The sequence below is a fragment of the Salvelinus fontinalis genome, chromosome 15 (genome assembly GCF_029448725.1).
Source record: "Salvelinus fontinalis isolate EN_2023a chromosome 15, ASM2944872v1, whole genome shotgun sequence".
Classification (NCBI taxonomy): Eukaryota; Metazoa; Chordata; class Actinopteri; order Salmoniformes; family Salmonidae; genus Salvelinus; species Salvelinus fontinalis.
In genome coordinates this window covers 2,041,102-2,058,380 of record NC_074679.1, presented here as the reverse complement: position 1 = coordinate 2,058,380, position 17,279 = coordinate 2,041,102, and the positions used below count along the sequence as shown (strand labels likewise).

The following is a 17,279-nucleotide window of genomic DNA, read 5'->3' as shown; positions in this document are numbered from 1 at the left end:
ACACACACACGATAACATACTCACTATACACATGTTCACATAGATTTAGTACTGTAGATATGGAAGAGTAGCTGCTGCCTTGGCAGGAACTAACGGGGATCCATAATAAACCCCAGGAAGAGTAGCTGCTGCCTTGGCAGGAACTAATGGGGATCCATAATAAACCCCAGGAAGAGTAGCTGCTGCCTTGGCAGGAACTAATGGGGATCCATAATAAACCCCAGGAAGAGTAGCTGCTGCCTTGGCAGGAACTAACGGGGATCCATAATAAACCCCAGGAAGAGTAGCTGCTGCCTTGGCAGGAACTAACGGGGATCCATAATAAACCCCAGGAAGAGTAGCTGCTGCCTTGGCAGGAACTAACGGGGATCCATAATAAACCCCAGGAAGAGTAGCTGCTGCCTTGGCAGGAACTAACGGGGATCCATAATAAACCCCAGGAAGAGTAGCTGCTGCCTTGGCAGGAACTAACGGGGATCCATAATAAACCCCAGGAAGAGTAGCTGCTGCCTTGGCAGGAACTAATGGGGATCCATAATAAACCCCAGGAAGAGTAGCTGATGCCTTGGCAGGAACTAATGGGGATCCATAATAAACCCCAGGAAGAGTAGCTGCTGCCTTGGCAGGAACTAATGGGGATCCATAATAAACCCCAGGAAGAGTAGCTGTTGCCTTGGCAGGAACTAATGGGGATCCATAATAAACCCCAGGAAGAGTAGCTGCTGCCTTGGCAGGAACTAATGGGGATCCATAATAAACCCCAGGAAGAGTAGCTGATGCCTTGGCAGGAACTAATGGGGATCCATAATAAACCCCAGGAAGAGTAGCTGCTGCCTTGGCAGGAACTAATGAGGATCCATAATAAACCCCAGGAAGAGTAGCTGCTGCCTTGACGGGAACTAATGGGGATCCATAATAAACCCCAGGAAGAGTAGCTGCTGTCTTGGCGGGAACTAATGAGGATCCATAATAAACCCCAGGAAGAGTAGCTGCTGTCTTGGCAGGAACTAATGAGGATCCATAATAAACCCCAGGAAGAGTAGCTGCTGCCTTGGCAGGAACTAATGGGGATCCATAATAAACCCCAGGAAGAGTAGCTGCTGCCTTGGCAGGAACTAATGGGGATCCATAACAAACCCCAGGAAGAGTAGCTGCTGCCTTGGCAGGAACTAATGAGGATCCATAATAAACCCCAGGAAGAGTAGCTGCTGCCTTGGCAGGAACTAATGGGGATCCATAATAAACCCCAGGAAGAGTAGCTGCTGCCTTGGCAGGAACTAATGGGGATCCATAATAAACCCCAGGAAGAGTAGCTGCTGCCTTGGCAGGAACTAATGGGGATCCATAACAAACCCCAGGAAGAGTAGCTGCTGCCTTGGCAGGAACTCATGGGGATCCATAATAAACCCCAGGAAGAGTAGCTGCTGCCTTGACAGGAACTAATGGGGATCCATAATAAACCCCAGGAAGAGTAGCTGCTGTCTTGGCAGGAACTAATGAGGATCCATAATAAACCCCAGGAAGAGTAGCTGCTGTCTTGGCAGGAACTAATGAGGATCCATAATAAACCCCAGGAATAGTAGCTGCTGCCTTGGCAGGAACTAATGGGGATCCATAATAACCCCAGGAAGAGTAGCTGCTGCCTTGGCAGGAACTAATGGGGATCCATAACAAACCCCAGGAAGAGTAGCTGCTGCCTTGGCAGGAACTAATGGGGATCCATAATAAACCCCAGGAAGAGTAGCTGCTGCCTTGGCAGGAACTAATGGGGATCCATAACAAACCCCAGGAAGAGTAGCTGCTGTCTTGGCAGGAACTAATGAGGATCCGTAATAAACCCCAGGAAGAGTAGCTGCTGCCTTGGCAGGAACTCATGGGGATCCGTAACAAACCCCAGGAAGAGTAGCTGCTGCCTTGGCAGGAACTAATGGGGATCCGTAATAAACCCCAGGAAGAGTAGCTGCTGCCTTGACAGGAACTAATGGGGATCCATAATAAACCCCAGGAAGAGTAGCTGCTGCCTTGGCAGGAACTCACGGGGATCCGTAATAAACCCCAGGAAGAGTAGCTGCTGCCTTGGCAGGAACTAACGGGGATCCGTAATAAACCCCAGGAAGAGTAGCTGCTGCCTTGGCAGGAACTAACGGGGATCCGTAATAAACCCCAGGAAGAGTAGCTGCTGCCTTGGCAGGAAATAACGGGGATCCATAATAAACCCCAGGAAGAGTAGCTGCTGCCTTGGCAGGAACTAATGGGGATCCATAATAAACCCCAGGAAGAGTAGCTGCTGCCTTGGCAGGAACTAATGGGGATCCATAATAAACCCCAGGAAGAGTAGCTGCTGCCTTGGCAGGAACTAATGGGGATCCATAATAAACCCCAGGAAGAGTAGCTGCTGCCTTGGCAGGAACTAATGGGGATCCATAATAAACCCCAGGAAGAGTAGCTGCTGCCTTGGCAGGAACTAATGGGGATCCATAATAAACCCCAGGAAGAGTAGCTGCTGCCTTGGCAGGAACTAATGGGGATCCATAATAAACCCCAGGAAGAGTAGCTGCTGCCTTGGCAGGAACTAATGGGGATCCATAATAAACCCCAGGAAGAGTAGCTGCTGCCTTGGCAGGAACTAACGGGGATCCATAATAAACCCCAGGAAGAGTAGCTGCTGCCTTGGCAGGAACTAATGGGGATCCATAATAAACCCCAGGAAGAGTAGCTGCTGCCTTGGCAGGAACTAATGGGGATCCATAATAAACCCCAGGAAGAGTAGCTGCTGCCTTGGCAGGAACTAATGGGGATCCATAACAAACCCCAGGAAGAGTAGCTGCTGCCTTGCCAGGAACTAATGGGGATCCATAATAAACCCCAGGAAGAGTAGCTGATGCCTTGGCAGGAACTAATGGGGATCCATAATAAACCCCAGGAAGAGTAGCTGCTGCCTTGGCAGGAACTAATGAGGATCCATAATAAACCCCAGGAAGAGTAGCTGCTGCCTTGACAGGAACTAATGGGGATCCATAATAAACCCCAGGAAGAGTAGCTGCTGTCTTGGCAGGAACTAATGAGGATCCATAATAAACCCCAGGAAGAGTAGCTGCTGTCTTGGCAGGAACTAATGAGGATCCATAATAAACCCCAGGAAGAGTAGCTGCTGCCTTGGCAGGAACTAATGGGGATCCATAATAAACCCCCGGAAGAGTAGCTGCTGCCTTGGCAGGAACTAATGGGGATCCATAACAAACCCCAGGAAGAGTAGCTGTTGCCTTGGCAGGAACTAATGAGGATCCATAATAAACCCCAGGAAGAGTAGCTGCTGCCTTGGCAGGAACTAATGGGGATCCATAATAAACCCCAGGAAGAGTAGCTGCTGCCTTGGCAGGAACTAATGGGGATCCATAATAAACCCCAGGAAGAGTAGCTGCTGCCTTGGCAGGAACTAATGGGGATCCATAACAAACCCCAGGAAGAGTAGCTGCTGCCTTGGCAGGAACTCATGGGGATCCATAATAAACCCCAGGAAGAGTAGCTGCTGCCTTGGCAGGAACTAATGGGGATCCATAACAAACCCCAGGAAGAGTAGCTGCTGCCTTGGCAGGAACTAATGGGGATCCATAATAAACCCCAGGAAGAGTAGCTGCTGCCTTGGCAGGAACTAATGGGGATCCATAACAAACCCCAGGAAGAGTAGCTGCTGTCTTGGCAGGAACTAATGAGGATCCATAATAAACCCCAGGAAGAGTAGCTGCTGCCTTGGCAGGAACTCATGGGGATCCGTAACAAACCCCAGGAAGAGTAGCTGCTGCCTTGGCAGGAACTAATGGGGATCCGTAATAAACCCCAGGAAGAGTAGCTGCTGCCTTGACAGGAACTAATGGGGATCCATAATAAACCCCAGGAAGAGTAGCTGCTGCCTTGGCAGGAACTCATGGGGATCCATAATAAACCCCAGGAAGAGTAGCTGCTGCCTTGGCAGGAACTAATGGGGATCCGTAATAAACCCCAGGAAGAGTAGCTGCTGCCTTGGCAGGAACTAACGGGGATCCATAATAAACCCCAGGAAGAGTAGCTGCTGCCTTGGCAGGAACTAACGGGGATCCATAATAAACCCCAGGAAGAGTAGCTGCTGCCTTGGCAGGAACTAACGGGGATCCATAATAAACCCCAGGAAGAGTAGCTGCTGCCTTGGCAGGAACTAACGGGGATCCATAATAAACCCCAGGAAGAGTAGCTGCTGCCTTGGCAGGAACTAATGGGGATCCATAATAAACCCCAGGAAGAGTAGCTGCTGCCTTGGCAGGAACTAATGGGGATCCATAATAAACCCCAGGAAGAGTAGCTGCTGCCTTGGCAGGAACTAATGGGGATCCATAATAAACCCCAGGAAGAGTAGCTGCTGCCTTGGCAGGAACTAATGGGGATCCATAATAAACCCCAGGAAGAGTAGCTGCTGCCTTGGCAGGAACTAATGGGGATCCATAATAAACCCCAGGAAGAGTAGCTGCTGCCTTGGCAGGAACTAATGGGGATCCATAATAAACCCCAGGAAGAGTAGCTGATGCCTTGGCAGGAACTAATGGGGATCCATAATAAACCCCAGGAAGAGTAGCTGCTGCCTTGGCAGGAACTAATGAGGATCCATAATAAACCCCAGGAAGAGTAGCTGCTGCCTTGACAGGAACTAATGGGGATCCATAATAAACCCCAGGAAGAGTAGCTGCTGTCTTGGCAGGAACTAATGAGGATCCATAATAAACCCCAGGAAGAGTAGCTGCTGTCTTGGCAGGAACTAATGAGGATCCATAATAAACCCCAGGAAGAGTAGCTGCTGCCTTGGCAGGAACTAATGGGGATCCATAATAAACCCCAGGAAGAGTAGCTGCTGCCTTGGCAGGAACTAATGGGGATCCATAACAAACCCCAGGAAGAGTAGCTGCTGCCTTGGCAGGAACTAATGAGGATCCATAATAAACCCCAGGAAGAGTAGCTGCTGCCTTGGCAGGAACTAATGGGGATCCATAATAAACCCCAGGAAGAGTAGCTGCTGCCTTGGCAGGAACTAATGGGGATCCATAATAAACCCCAGGAAGAGTAGCTGCTGCCTTGGCAGGAACTAATGGGGATCCATAACAAACCCCAGGAAGAGTAGCTGCTGCCTTGGCAGGAACTCATGGGGATCCATAATAAACCCCAGGAAGAGTAGCTGCTGCCTTGACAGGAACTAATGGGGATCCATAATAAACCCCAGGAAGAGTAGCTGCTGTCTTGGCAGGAACTAATGAGGATCCATAATAAACCCCAGGAAGAGTAGCTGCTGTCTTGGCAGGAACTAATGAGGATCCATAATAAACCCCAGGAATAGTAGCTGCTGCCTTGGCAGGAACTAATGGGGATCCATAATAACCCCAGGAAGAGTAGCTGCTGCCTTGGCAGGAACTAATGGGGATCCATAACAAACCCCAGGAAGAGTAGCTGCTGCCTTGACAGGAACTAATGGGGATCCATAATAAACCCCAGGAAGAGTAGCTGCTGCCTTGGCAGGAACTAATGGGGATCCATAACAAACCCCAGGAAGAGTAGCTGCTGTCTTGGCAGGAACTAATGAGGATCCATAATAAACCCCAGGAAGAGTAGCTGCTGCCTTGGCAGGAACTCATGGGGATCCATAACAAACCCCAGGAAGAGTAGCTGCTGCCTTGGCAGGAACTAATGGGGATCCGTAATAAACCCCAGGAAGAGTAGCTGCTGCCTTGACAGGAACTAATGGGGATCCATAATAAACCCCAGGAAGAGTAGCTGCTGCCTTGGCAGGAACTCATGGGGATCCGTAATAAACCCCAGGAAGAGTAGCTGCTGCCTTGGCAGGAACTAATGGGGATCCGTAATAAACCCCAGGAAGAGTAGCTGCTGCCTTGGCAGGAACTAACGGGGATCCATAATAAACCCCAGGAAGAGTAGCTGCTGCCTTGGCAGGAACTAACGGGGATCCATAATAAACCCCAGGAAGAGTAGCTGCTGCCTTGGCAGGAACTAACGGGGATCCATAATAAACCCCAGGAAGAGTAGCTGCTGCCTTGGCAGGAACTAATGGGGATCCATAATAAACCCCAGGAAGAGTAGCTGCTGCCTTGGCAGGAACTAATGGGGATCCATAATAAACCCCAGGAAGAGTAGCTGCTGCCTTGGCAGGAACTAATGGGGATCCATAATAAACCCCAGGAAGAGTAGCTGCTGCCTTGGCAGGAACTAATGGGGATCCATAATAAACCCCAGGAAGAGTAGCTGCTGCCTTGGCAGGAACTAATGGGGATCCATAATAAACCCCAGGAAGATTAGCTGATGCCTTGGCAGGAACTAATGGGGATCCATAATAAACCCCAGGAAGAGTAGCTGCTACCTTGGCAGGAACTAATGGGGATCCATAATAAACCCCAGGAAGAGTAGCTGCTGCATTGACAGGAACTAATGGGGATCCATAATAAACCCCAGGAAGAGTAGCTGCTACCTTGGCAGGAACTAATGGGGATCCATAATAAACCCCAGGAAGAGTAGCTGCTGCCTTGGCAGGAACTGATGGGGATCCATAATAAACCCCAGGAAGAGTAGCTGCTGCCTTGGCAGGAACTAATGGAGATCCATAATAAACCCCAGGAAGAGTAGCTGCTGCCTTGGCAGGAACTAATGGGGATCCATAACAAACCCCAGGAAGAGTAGCTGCTGCCTTGCCAGGAACTAATGGGGATCCATAATAAATACAAAAACAAATCCTTTTCTGTAGGAAGTCTAACATAGCTATAGCCTACATTCATTTACATCAGATAGTGTCCTAATGTTCTAACCTACTAATGCATATGGCACTTTGTAATGGTACACCCTCAATTCACGATGAACCCCATTAACCACCGTGGTCCGATTCCATATGTCGCCTTGGCTACCAGGTCACTGAGGTGAAAGCCTGGTGGGTGCCTACCCATGAAGTGACTACGCCCTCTCCTGGTGGGGAGATGTTAGTGTAGGCTGTCACTCGTTGGCTATTTTCTTATGCAGGCCTATAGCGTTTTAAAAGGCTATGCATTATTATAATCATCCACTTCATCACATGCGTTTTGAATCGAGCAACAAGGAACGGAAAGGAACAGTTTTTTCTCAACAAAAAAAGCTTGACACGAAGGGGGCTCGGACCCATGGTTAAAGTGCACTATCGCCTTGGAGTCAACCACTTCAGCAGTGGGCCACTATGGACTAGGAGTCAACCACTTCAGCAGTGGGCCACTATGGACTTGGGAGTCAACCACTTCAGCAGTGGGCCACTATGGACCTGGAGTCAACCACTTCAGCAGTGGGCCACTATGGACTTGGGAGTCAACCACTTCAGCAGTGGGCCACTATGGACTAGGAGTCAACCACTTCAGCAGTGGGCCACTATGGACCTGGAGTCAACCACTACAGCAGTGGGCCACTATGGACTAGGAGTCAACCACTTCAGCAGTGGGCCACTATGGACCTGGAGTCAACCACTACAGCAGTGGGCCACTATGGACCTGGAGTCAACCACTTCAGCAGTGGGCCACTATGGACTAGGAGTCAACCACTTCAGCAGTGGGCCACTATGGACTTGGGAGTCAACCACTTCAGCAGTGGGCCACTATGGACCTGGAGTCAACCACTTCAGCAGTGGGCCACTATGGACTTGGGAGTCAACCACTTCAGCAGTGGGCCACTATGGACTAGGAGTCAACCACTTCAGCAGTGGGCCACTATGGACCTGGAGTCAACCACTACAGCAGTGGGCCACTATGGACTAGGAGTCAACCACTTCAGCAGTGGGCCACTATGGACCTGGAGTCAACCACTACAGCAGTGGGCCACTATGGACCTGGAGTCAACCACTTCAGCAGTGGGCCACTATGGACTTGGGAGTCAACCACTTCAGCAGTGGGCCACTATGGACTCGGAGTCAACCACTTCAGCAGTGGGCCACTATGGACTCGGAGTCAACCACTTCAGCAGTGGGCCACTATGGACTCGGAGTCAACCACTTCAGCAGTGGGCCACTATGGACTAGGAGTCAACCACTTCAGCAGTGGGCCACTATGGACTCGGAGTCAACCACTACAGCAGTGGGCCACTATGGACTCGGAGTCAACCACTTCAGCAGTGGGCCACTATGGACTCGGAGTCAACCACTTCAGCAGTGGGCCACTATGGACTAGGAGTCAACCACTTCAGCAGTGGGCCACTATGGACTCGGAGTCAACCACTTCAGCAGTGGGCTACTATGGACTAGGAGTCAACCACTTCAGCAGTGGGCCACTATGGACTCGGAGTCAACCACTTCAGCAGTGGGCCACTATGGACTAGGAGTCAACCACTTCAGCAGTGGGCCACTATGGACCTGGAGTCAACCACTTCAGCAGTGGGCCACTATGGACTAGGAGTCAACCACTTCAGCAGTGGGCCACTATGGACTTGGAGTCAACCACTTCAGCAGTGGGCCACTATGGACTAGGAGTCAACCACTTCAGCAGTGGGCCACTATGGACTCGGAGTCAACCACTTCAGCAGTGGGCCACTATGGACTTGGGAGTCAACCACTTCAGCAGTGGGCCACTATGGACTCGGAGTCAACCACTTCAGCAGTGGGCCACTATGGACCTGGGAGTCAACCACTTCAGCAGTGGGCCACTATGGACTCGGAGTCAACCACTTCAGCAGTGGGCCACTATGGACCTGGGAGTCAACCACTACAGCAGTGGGCCACCTAAGAGTGATGGTGATCATGACTGATATTTGACAAATGCATAAGGCTCTTGGCTTTTCTTTTTCCGATGCGTGATAAACGTAGATATTTCATCCATAAAACCACATGGATTTCGTTAAAACCCGCAATAACATCTGCATGTGACCAATAAACGTGTGTCAAACAGATCAACAAAAAACTGGCATTTTTGCACATATATGCGAAAATGTCTAACATTAGTAGTAGTCTTGCCAAGGATCAATGTTTGGCACACAACATTCTGTTATAGACCAAAGGAACCAATGTAAACCTTGAATTTTTAGGTTTAAAATATCCCTCTAGTGGTTGGGTTTGATTTATTTTAAGAAATACCATTGGTTGGTGGATATAAAGTCGAAGCTCTTTGAGAGGGTGATTTAGCATTCTTTAGCATTCTCGCACGTGCAAGTTAAGAGACGATTTAAAACATTTTTAGAAACAGTTTAAATTTAAAACGGCTGCTTATGTTCGCAAGTATGGCCCCATCATGTTCAAGTTCCAACCATAACACACTGAATAGTCCAAATATAAAATGAAGTGGCGTTAAGTCTGTAGACGACAAACATAGCCAACAGTAATTCGTTTTAGTGTTTAAAGTAATATTGCATCGTAAGTGTGAAGTAGCCTACACAAAAACTTGAAACAAAAAGGAAGTCTGTAGACAAACAAAATGGCGTATAGTAATTTAAGCATATCCATTATCTAATACCAGAGAGGCTGGATAGTAATCTACATACTGCTGAGCCAGGGGGGAAAAAAACTATAACAAGAAAACATTAGTACCCATATCAATGGGGATGTCGGTCCAGTTCAGAGCACACTTCTGCGTGCAGACCCCCTCCTCGTTGAGCACCACCGTGAGGTCATCCTGCCCCACCGCCACCTTCCCATCAGCCAGAGGGACCACCAGGGGCTCCAGCTGCTTCCCCGTGGGGAAGAGCTCCTTGATGGAACCACGCCCATCCACCTGGAGGACAAAGAGACAGGTGTCAGGGGGGAGAGGTCTGAGGATACAGAGGGGAATAGCACACAACCAATCTCCTTTCTATCCGCTCCTGTCCTGATTCGGAGCTGAAACAACCAGGTGAAAGCTACTGAAAGCTGAACAGCCTAATTATAAGCTTCTACCATCTTATTGTTAACTTGTCAAGTCTTCTCCAAATCAGTGCAGACGAAGAGGGTAATTGAGAGAGAGGTCAAAGACCCTCCTCATAATAATAGCTCATATACACATAATATATCATATTATTAATGTCTTCCACTGGTTCACATGAAATCCACACACAGTGTTTTCTTTTTTGTGCCCCACTGACCCGGATGAGGTAGTAGTCCCTCTTGAAGCCTACACAGATAGAGTTCTGACACCAGGCCATGGACTTCGGGATGTCTGGAGCAGAAAAGTCCCCCTGACAAGACAAATAAATAAAAACACTTATCAGGTTAATACTTATTGGTTAACAAAATCCTTCTAAAATGTGAGGTCTGTATTGTCCTCAATCATTCCCATGTTCTTTTGGTAAGAGTCTGTCCACTCACACGCCCATCTTGCAGGCCCGGAATTTTCGTGATTTTATGGGTAATTTTAGAACAAGACTGTAGCGTAACAAAATGTGGAAATAGTCAAGGGGTCTGAATACTTTCCGAATGTACTGTATATACTGTTGGAATTCGATAAGGGAGCGTGCCATTTTCATCCCAGATGTGTCGGTCTTCACTGGTAGCCTACTTCAGAGCTGAGATGCCTGAGAAGGACCCGGTCACGTGACGGCCATTGGCTAATAGGAATAGATATATCTGAAACAGCCATGTGAGTGGTGGCTTCGGAACAGGGCGATAGGCAGCCAGGAAAAGGGAATTATAATATTCAGCCCTAATATATAATATTCAACCTGCAGCTCATAGAACTCCCCCCTGTCTTACCTGCAGCTCATAGAACTACCTGTCTTACCTGCAGCTCATAGAACTACCTGTCTTACCTGCAGCTCATATAACTACCTGTCTTACCTGCAGCTCATAGAACTCCCCCCTGTCTTACCTGCAGCTCATAGAACCCCCCCCCATGTCTTACCTGCAGCTCATAGAACTCCCCCCTGTCTTACATGCAGCTCATAGAACTACCTGTCTTACCTGCAGCTCATAGAACTACCTGTCTTACCTGCAGCTCATAGAACTACCTGTCTTACCTGCAGCTCATAGAACTACCTGTCTTACCTGCAGCTCATAGAACTACCCCCTGTCTTACCTGCAGCTCATAGAACTACCCCCTGTCTTACCTGCAGCTCATAGAACTACCTGTCTTACCTGCAGCTCATAGAACTACCTGTCTTACCTGCAGCTCATAGAACCCCCCCCGTCTTACCTGCAGCTCATAGAACTCCCCCCGTCTTACCTGCAGCTCATAGAACTCCCCCCTGTCTTACATGCAGCTCATAGAACTCCCCCCTGTCTTACATGCAGCTCATAGAACTCCCCCCTGTCTTACCTGCAGCTCATAGAACTCCCCCCTGTCTTACATGCAGCTCATAGAACTCCCCCCTGTCTTACATGCAGCTCATAGAACTACCCCCTGTCTTACCTGCAGCTCATAGAACTACCTGTCTTACCTGCAGCTCATAGAACTACCTGTCTTACCTGCAGCTCATAGAACTACCTGTCTTACCTGCAGCTCATAGAACTACCTGTCTTACCTGCAGCTCATAGAACTACCTGTCTTACCTGCAGCTCATAGAACTACCTGTCTTACCTGCAGCTCATAGAACTACCCCCTGTCTTACCTGCAGCTCATAGAACTCCCCCCTGTCTTACCTGCAGCTCATAGAACTACCTGTCTTACCTGCAGCTCATAGAACTACCTGTCTTACCTGCAGCTCATAGAACTACCTGTCTTACCTGCAGCTCATAGAACTACCCCCTGTCTTACCTGCAGCTCATAGAACTCCCCCCTGTCTTACCTGCAGCTCATAGAACTCCCCCCTGTCTTACCTGCAGCTCATAGAACTCCCCCCTGTCTTACCTGCAGCTCATAGAACTCCCCCCTGTCTTACCTGCAGCTCATAGAACTACCTGTCTTACCTGCAGCTCATAGAACTACCTGTCTTACCTGCAGCTCATAGAACTACCTGTCTTACCTGCAGCTCATAGAACTATCTGTCTTACCTGCAGCTCATAGAACTCCCCCCTGTCTTACCTGCAGCTCATAGAACTCCCCCCTGTCTTACCTGCAGCTCATAGAACTCCCCCCTGTCTTACCTGCAGCTCATAGAACTCCCCCCTGTCTTACCTGCAGCTCATAGAACTCCCCCCTGTCTTACCTGCAGCTCATAGAACTCCCCCCTGTCTTACCTGCAGCTCATAGAACTACCTGTCTTACCTGCAGCTCATAGAACTACCTGTCTTACCTGCAGCTCATAGAACTACCTGTCTTACCTGCAGCTCATAGAACTACCTGTCTTACCTGCAGCTCATAGAACTACCCCGTCTTACCTGCAGCTCATAGAACTACCTGTCTTACCTGCAGCTCATAGAACTCCCCCCTGTCTTACCTGCAGCTCATATAACTACCTGTCTTACCTGCAGCTCATAGAACTCCCCCGTCTTACCTGCAGCTCATAGAACTACCTGTCTTACCTGCAGCTCATAGAACTCCCCCCTGTCTTACCTGCAGCTCATAGAACTCCCCCCTGTCTTACCTGCAGCTCATAGAACTGCCTGTCTTACCTGCAGCTCATAGAACTACCCCCTGTCTTACCTGCAGCTCATAGAACTCCCCCCTGTCTTACCTGCAGCTCATAGAACTACCTGTCTTACCTGCAGCTCATAGAACTCCCCCGTCTTACCTGCAGCTCATAGAACTCCCCCCTGTCTTACCTGCAGCTCATAGAACTACCTGTCTTACCTGCAGCTCATAGAACTCCCCCCTGTCTTACCTGCAGCTCATAGAACTACCTGTCTTACCTGCAGCTCATATAACTACCTGTCTTACCTGCAGCTCATAGAACTCCTTGTCTTACCTGCAGCTCATAGAACTCCCCCCTGTCTTACCTGCAGCTCATAGAACTACCTGTCTTACCTGCAGCTCATAGAACTCCCCCCTGTCTTACCTGCAGCTCATAGAACTACCTGTCTTACCTGCAGCTCATATAACTACCTGTCTTACCTGCAGCTCATATAACTACCTGTCTTACCTGCAGCTCATAGAACTCCTTGTCTTACCTGCAGCTCATAGAACTCCCCCCTGTCTTACCTGCAGCTCATAGAACTACCTGTCTTACCTGCAGCTCATAGAACTCCCCCCTGTCTTACCTGCAGCTCATAGAACTACCTGTCTTACCTGCAGCTCATATAACTACCTGTCTTACCTGCAGCTCATAGAACTCCCTGTCTTACCTGCAGCTCATAGAACTACCTGTCTTACCTGCAGCTCATAGAACTACCTGTCTTACCTGCAGCTCATAGAACTACCTGTCTTACCTGCAGCTCATAGAACTACCTGTCTTACCTGCAGCTCATAGAACTACCTGTCTTACCTGCAGCTCATAGAACTACCTGTCTTACCTGCAGCTCATAGAACTACCTGTCTTACCTGCAGCTCATAGAACTACCTGTCTTACCTGCAGCTCATAGAACTCCCCCCTGTCTTACCTGCAGCTCATAGAACTACCTGTCTTACCTGCAGCTCATAGAACTACCTGTCTTACCTGCAGCTCATAGAACTACCTGTCTTACCTGCAGCTCATAGAACTCCCTGTCCTTCCAGTAGTACAGCTGAAGTTTCTTCTTCACTGCGACACACATCCGCAGCTGGGCCTCTCCTGAAGGGGACAGCTGCAGGAAGAAGCAGAAGAAGACTATATGTCCATTGTCACAGGGAAAAGAGAAATTTGTGATACAATTTCACAGATTTTACAAGAAATATCTTTACAGGAGCTACAGATAAATACAATGAACTGGTTCACATCAAGACATTTACAAACTATGTCTCCGTCACCAGAGCTGCATTTTACCTGCAGGTCACAGGCGAAGAGCGTTGCCCCTTTGGCCTTGGAGACCACAGTAATCTGCTGAAAGGTCAATAGGTCGTGGACATGGATGTTGTTCTCTGTGGAGAGAGGAACACACATGCAGACACACACGTACGCATGCACACAGACACACACACACACACACGTACGCATGCATGCACACAGACACACACACACACACACACACACACACACAGACGATATTAAAAACAACCTTTGACTTATGGATTACTGAGATAACCAAACTCATGTTCATGTGAACAATATGGCCGATTGTTTGTCTGAGGAAAATGTTTTACCCAGTAGACTGATGAGGATCTTGTACTGTGAGACAATGAAGAGCTGTGAGGAACAGAAGAAAGAGACCAGAAGTGAAACTGAGATGGTGACAATGATAACCTGAGTGAGTGTCAGTCTGTCACCAACTCCTTGTCACTCAAGGACAGCAACGGAGTTGGCCATTGCACATCACAGATCTGGAACTAGGCTGGGACAACAGTGTCTACTAGATATGTTTCAATCTGTGGTACATTTTTTTATTTGTAATTCCTGTCACATCAACAGAATGTGAAGAGTGTGTACATTACGAGAGACAGTCACTGAAAGGGGTCCTCTTGGGACAGTGCCTTAAAAGCCTGGAGGAGGGGCCAGAGAGAGAGAGAGAGAGAGACAGAGAGAGAGACAGAGAGAGAGACAGAGAGAGAGACAGAGAGAGAGACAGAGAGAGAGACAGAGAGACAGAGAGACAGAGAGACAGAGAGACAGAGAGACAGAGAGAGAGAGAGAGAGAGAGAGAGAGAGAGAGACCTCCAAGCCCCCTCCATCCTCACTTCACCTGCCTACCTGCTGGATCTTCTTGGAGAAGTTCTTGTTGGATTTCTCCAGAGTCACCTCAAACCTGTTGGTACCTACGAGGAAGAAAGAGAGAGCGGATATGTTCCCTTGTTTGAGACACCTGCTACAGGATGAGGGCATAACACTGGAAACTATTGCACACCGAAGCCAACTATACACACACACAAAAACACAGGACAGAGGCTGAAAGCAGAGGTCTCTGTCTCTCATTTACCTGCATCCTTTTTGATTCTGTAGAGCAGCAGATGGCCTGGTTTGGTCCCGACTAGAAGCCAGTCCTCTGTGACGTGATAGGAAATAGGAAATAGAAATAGGAAATAGAAGGACCTCTGCATGGTCATGTCCCAAATGGCACCTATTTCCTTATGTAGTGCACTACTTTTGATAATAACCCATAGGGCTCCTGTTAAATACATAGGAATTAGGGTGCCATGCCATTTGGGACATACAATATGAGGACATCAACTGGGAGCCATTATAACACAATGTTATTCATTAAACATGACTTGGTCTCTAATAAATCTGTCACCGACAGGGTTGCCCAAGACAGGGTGACTTTGTTTACAATTGTCTGTCACCTCAAAACTCATCAAGCTATAAATTGGTTAGCTGGCAAAGTTATCAGCTGGCTAACGTTAAAAATGGTAAACAAACCAGCCAGCTAGTGTTCATGTCAACAAGAGTGTGTTGTTAGTTAGATAGACAGCTAGTTAACTGACAATGCCAACTTACCCCAGGCCGCAAGACAGTCAATCTGGAGAGGGAGTTTCTCCAGGATAGGGACCGGTTCGTAAGCGTCATGCATTGTGGAGCTTTTCCTGGTAGCGGTTGGTGGAAACCGTCGTCTCGTTTTAGCTAGCTATGCTAATGTTTACTAGCCAACCAGTATGACAAGAAACACTTTCACGTTGAGCAACGTTACAAGGCACGCCTAAAATGTCATGTCCCCCCCACCGATCAAACCGTTTATTTAATCAGTATTGGTGACTTGAAGATAATTCCTGTCATTCGTTGAAGCCATGACAACCAAGCAAATTACGTCCAAAAATGAATCACAAGGAAATTCCTCTTTCCAGCTAGCTAGCGTTAACACACACACAAATGCTAACAAGCTAGCTAGCAAGACAACTAAATTCCATAGTCAGCATCCCATGCTAGTCTTGACCGACCACTTGATAAACTTGATTTTGGCAAGACAATCAGAAATGACTACATAAATAATTTTCGTGCAAGTTGCTCTGTTTGCTAAAAAAAAAAAAAAAGCTAGCTGTCTGGCTAGTTCCTCTCACGGTTGAACGACGTCTGCCCCGGTCTGCTACAGACTCGGGTTCTGCAGACATGTGACTGAAGGCAGTACACCCACAAGGGACGAATTAAAACAAGACGCACATTCACGATCCGTCAAGCACCGGGTGAGGTAGAGAATACCGTGCATTGATGTATGAAGCTTGGGTGAACAACACGCAGGTCAATTCCAACTCACAGTAATACTATTTACATATTGTATTCATTTGCATAGTTATGACAACGTGGGATTAATATAAATACACTTTAAATCGCAGAATAAACAGCAAAAAGACATACAATAACCTTACAAATAAAAAACTACAATACAGACTCACCTTAATGTTGTCTTAATTTCCTGCTATAAAAACAAAACAAAACCCTGGCTGCAATGCATGACAATCCAACAATACAAAACCATGTAGTCTACAAAAATAAATGACTAGTTCTAGACTGGCCACATATTGCAGTTGAATAAATGACTTGTCCTAGACCTATAATTACCTTAGATGGTGACAGAATACTGTGGCAGAATTGAGTGGCAGAATCGAGTTGCAGAATAGATTGAAAATAGTGGCAGAATAGATAGAATAGAGAGGCAGAATAGATTGAATAGATTGGCAGAAAAGATTGGCAGAATAGATAGAATAGATTGGCAGAATAGATAGAATAGATTGGCAGAATAGATTGAATAGATTGGCAGAATAGATAGAATAGATTGGCAAAATAGATAGAATAGAGAGGCAGAATAGATTGAATAGATTGGCAGAATAGATAGAATAGATTGGCAGAATAGAGAGGCAGAATAGATTGAATAGATTGGCAGAATAGATTGAATAGATTGGCAGAATAGATAGAATAGATTGGCAGAATAGATAGAATAGAGAGGCAGAATAGATTGAATAGATTGGCAGAATAGATAGAATAGATTGGCAGAATAGATAGAATAGATTGGCAGATTAGAGAGGCAGAATAGATTGAATAGATTGGCAGAAAAGATTGGCAGAATAGATAGAATAGATTGGCAGAATAGATAGAATAGATTGGCTGAATAGATAGAATAGATTGGCAGAAAAGATAGAATAGATTGTCAGAATAGATAGAATAGATTGGCAGAAAAGATAGAATAGATTGGCAGAATAGATAGAATAGATTGGCAGAATAGATAGAATAGATTGGCAGAATAGATTGGCAGAATAGATAGAATAGATTGGCAGAAAAGATAGAATAGATAGGCAAAATAGATAGAATAGATTGGCAGAATAGATAGAATAGATTGGCAGAATAGATATAATTGATTGGCAGAATAGAGAGGCAGAATAGAGTGGCAGAATAGATAGAAT

General features: G+C 47.5%; 1 protein-coding gene across 1 annotated transcript in view; it reads right to left on the bottom strand.

Moving 5' to 3' along the window:
• The window catches only part of LOC129811259 (vam6/Vps39-like protein), a 186,789-nt gene extending 170,786 nt beyond the window's left edge, over positions 1–16,003 (bottom strand). Inside the window, exons 1-8 of the mRNA XM_055862425.1 lie at positions 15,385–16,003; positions 14,867–14,932; positions 14,641–14,705; positions 14,097–14,139; positions 13,780–13,874; positions 13,502–13,600; positions 10,090–10,182; positions 9,560–9,743 (exon numbers count right to left, since the gene is read on the bottom strand). Of these exons, the coding sequence (XP_055718400.1) occupies positions 9,560–9,743; positions 10,090–10,182; positions 13,502–13,600; positions 13,780–13,874; positions 14,097–14,139; positions 14,641–14,705; positions 14,867–14,932; positions 15,385–15,457 (718 nt within the window). The 5' untranslated portion in view covers positions 15,458–16,003. The remainder of the gene's footprint in view (positions 1–9,559; positions 9,744–10,089; positions 10,183–13,501; positions 13,601–13,779; positions 13,875–14,096; positions 14,140–14,640; positions 14,706–14,866; positions 14,933–15,384) is intronic.
• Positions 16,004–17,279: the final 1,276 nt, after the last annotated feature.